The sequence below is a fragment of the Oncorhynchus gorbuscha genome, linkage group LG14 (assembly GCF_021184085.1).
Source record: "Oncorhynchus gorbuscha isolate QuinsamMale2020 ecotype Even-year linkage group LG14, OgorEven_v1.0, whole genome shotgun sequence".
In the NCBI taxonomy this organism is placed as follows: Eukaryota; Metazoa; Chordata; class Actinopteri; order Salmoniformes; family Salmonidae; genus Oncorhynchus; species Oncorhynchus gorbuscha.
In genome coordinates this window covers 14,777,865-14,781,257 of record NC_060186.1, presented here as the reverse complement: position 1 = coordinate 14,781,257, position 3,393 = coordinate 14,777,865, and the positions used below count along the sequence as shown (strand labels likewise).

Sequence of the window (3,393 nt, the reverse complement as noted above, 5' to 3'; positions counted from 1 at the left end):
TGTTAAAGGTATCCTCGTAAACATTAAGGACTGGGGAGTTTTTCAGGATAAAAGGGAAATGGAATTGACATAAACACAGGCAAAATCATAGAGGAAAATCCTAGTGGTTCAGTTTCCTTTCCTAAAGCTAAAGTTAAAAGTCTGTATTATACACAACCTTTTGAGGTTAAATGTAATTACATTATAAGAACTAAAGGTATGCCATCAATGCACTGTATTTGACTTTTGATAAGAGATTCTGGTACAAGCCATGCACTGAAACCACGTTCTCGACACTCCTAAATTCGTCATACACTCATGTATTACACATATGGTCTCATATCTTTCCCTCCAATTGGTTCTGTCTATTAAAAATAGTATATTAATTGACTTCAGCTCCCCAGGAGCAGGGATGGAGAGTTGGAGACCATTTATTTGATTCCTCAGTACATTGCCCTCTACATGTTAGTTCATAGTAAAAGTTGCCAGTTCTGTTTCACCTTATTTAATGGTCACTACAGAAATAATGTATTTTTAATGGGCAGGTTTGAATCGGCAGGGCAGGTTCGCTCTCAGTCTGTTCTTTCTGATAAGGTGTGTTTGTTTACCTTCTCACTCTACTGCTTGACTCTGTAACAGTCCCATATTCCTAGTATCGAATTCACCTCACTCCATCTCTGCGAGACAATGAAGGATACACACACCCTGCTTAATCTACTTCTGCTGCTAGTGTACCTAGCAGGTAATATGATTTTTTTTTTAAATATAACAACATTGTTTTATGATAACATTTCTTTTTGAGGATGCCAAAGTTGGTTTAACATCAGTCAGTAGGTCTGGACTCTTCCTGTTAAGCTCTATAACTACATTTACTTTCAATGTCTACGGAGGTCCAGCTTTTGTTTGGGTGAAAATAGTGTTACATTATAATGTGTTGATTATAGCCTGTGGCTGTTTTGATGAACTTCCAGGATCAGCTTTGACCACTGATGGAGGGAGTGGCAGTACCAGTAAGTGAACCACATCACATAATAGCCAAGACAAATTATTACAGGATGGAACACATCGCTGCATTGATGGGAATGTTGGGTACTTTGAATAATGACTGTGATCGTAGGGTAGTGCTATCAGCTAGCAGCTAACTACAGGCGTTTTATTGGATTATCGTTGTAGTAATTTATCACTGTTACAAGAATACATTTACACCCTGTATCCAATGCATCCTTTATTCTTAAACAGGTAGGCCTACATTGCCTGATTGTGCACTGTAATTTTCAGATGGTCCCTTGGAACTAACCATTGTGGGACCTGACTTTGTTAAAGTGGGTGTGCCACACAGCTTTGACTGTTCCGCCCAGTGCTCTCCCTCCTGTAGCTACAGAATGAGTATCGACGGGCAGATTTGGCATGGCAACGAGCTGTTGTTCACAGCTCGCCAGTGGGAGGAGTCCCTAAACCTCACATGCACTGCAAGGAATGATTACTCTGGGAGGTCCTCCACAGTAACAAAGATACTGCAGGTTTTAGGTGCGTGGGTGGTTTGTTGTTTTTCTAACACTTCACTTGAAATTAAAGGTGATGGTCTTTATGATATTAGGAATAGAGGAATAATTACATGTGTTGTAATTTATTGACAAAATGTCTGGATTACTGGATTAGTGCTAGATAAAAATTATTTTGCTAATGTTTTTCACATTGGTCATAGGATCTAGAGACTATTATCTAAATGTCTATGTGTTCCTTCTATTAGCTGGACCTACCAACATATCGATCACAGGCCCTGCCCTGATGACCCCAGGGGCCCCTCAAAGCTTCCAGTGTAACGCAGACTGCCGTCCCTCCTGCAACTACACCTGGAAGATAAAGGGCCGATGGCTCGGGGGGCAGGGGAACAAGATTACTGTAACTCCCGAAGAGTTGGCCACCTCTGCTACCCTGAACTGCAAGGCCATCAACAGTGTGTCTGGGCTCTATGCCATGGCAACCAGGACAATTCCTGTAACATGTAGGTTATTCTGAGATTTAGAGCTTCTAACAATTGTAGATTCCCTCTTGTTGTTAGTGTAATGCAATTGTCCATATCCACACCAATAGCTTCATCTATCAATATACATACATCCCCTTATATAGTATGTAGTCTATATTTGTTGGGGTTTTGGTTGAAGTGATACTTGAACCATTGTTTTCCTCTAATTTTTGTCTCCTATCAGCTGGTCCATCAGAGGTCCACGTCATCGGCCCAGACTCTGTTGCAGTCGGCTTCAAGTCCATGTTTCAGTGCACTGCCAAATGCATTCCCGCTTGTGACTACCGCTGGACCATTGATGGTCACACTGTCCACGGCAGTGAGATGGAGATGACGGTCGAGCAACATGTGAAGCCAGAGAAGATTATGTGCCACGCTCAGAATATGGTCTCAACTCATTTTGAGGTGGTCACCAAGTCCATACGGGTGGAAGGTACAACAGAAATCTCATGATTCTTCATTTTAGCAACTACCTTAACTTTTATGCTGTCATAAACATGATCTGACCTAATATCATGTTTTTTTGTGTTCCTTTTGGAATGGTTTTGCAGAAAATGACAAAAAGACGATCCTCTCCAAACAATATGGTTGTCAAGCTGTGTCCAGTTTGTGTTTGTCCAAGAAGACCATCTCTGGGAGGAAGCATCAGCATTGTACAGCAGCTGAAACCTGGTCCCGATTGAGTCCGAACATAGCTTGCTGACAACAACAAAAGGTTCCAGAGCATTAAAGCTGTAAAACAGGAATATAGACTAAAAATAGACAAGACATTAAAACCTTGAATACTGGCTAAAGTGACTTCAGAAAGTATTCACACTCCCTGACTTCCACATTTTGTTATGTTGGAGTCTGAATTTAAAATAGAATACATTTCAATTTTTTGTCACTGGCCTACACACAATACCCCATAGTGTCAAAGTGGAATTATGTTTTTGTTATATATACGCTACCGTTCAAAGGTTTGGGGTCACTTAGGAATGTCTTTGTTTTTGAAAGAAAATCACAATAACATCAAATTGATCAGAAATACAGTGTAGACATTATTCATGTTGTAAATGACTATTGTAGCTGGAAACGACAGATTGTTTGTGGAATATCTACATAGGCGTACAGAGACCCATTATCAGCAACCATCACTCCTGTGTTCCAATGGCACGTTGTGTTAGCTAATCAAATAGTACCCGTAAAACACCAGTCTCAACATCAACAGTGAAGAGGCGATTCCGGGGTGTTCCTCTGTCCAGTGTCTGTGTTCTTTTGCCCATCTTAATCTTTTCTTTTCATTGGCCAATCTGAGAGATGGCTTTTTCTTTGCAACTATGCCTTGAAGACCAACATCCCGGAGTCGCCCCTTCACTGTTGACGTTGAGACTGGTGTTTTGCGGGTA

General features: G+C 40.9%; 1 protein-coding gene across 2 annotated transcripts; it reads left to right on the top strand.

The window, feature by feature from the left end:
- The first annotated feature begins 448 nt into the window (after nucleotides 1-448).
- LOC123995971 lies at nucleotides 449-2,921 on the top strand. 2 transcript variants are annotated; one of them, XM_046299621.1, is made up of 6 exons: nucleotides 449-721; nucleotides 924-989; nucleotides 1,258-1,506; nucleotides 1,730-1,984; nucleotides 2,190-2,438; nucleotides 2,557-2,921. In XM_046299621.1, exons 1-6 carry the CDS (start codon nucleotides 667-669, stop codon nucleotides 2,706-2,708), a joined length of 1,026 nt encoding a protein of 341 aa, XP_046155577.1. In that variant the 5' UTR covers nucleotides 449-666; the 3' UTR covers nucleotides 2,709-2,921. The 2 variants fall into 2 exon arrangements, with proteins under 2 accessions (XP_046155577.1, XP_046155578.1); XM_046299622.1 differs by having other exon boundaries at nucleotides 463-721; nucleotides 951-989.
- Nucleotides 2,922-3,393: the final 472 nt, after the last annotated feature.

Bases quoted from the DNA above. Each gene is read 5' to 3' on its own strand.
- LOC123995971 (XM_046299621.1), top strand. From the start codon at position 667: ATGAAGGATACACACACCCTGCTTAATCTACTTCTGCTGCTAGTGTAC. The intron at 722-923 runs GTAATATGATTT...TGTTGATTATAG, and splicing joins GCTGCTAGTGTACCTAGCAG to CCTGTGGCTGTTTTGATGAA. The intron at 2,439-2,556 runs GTACAACAGAAA...ATGGTTTTGCAG, and splicing joins CAAGTCCATACGGGTGGAAG to AAAATGACAAAAAGACGATC.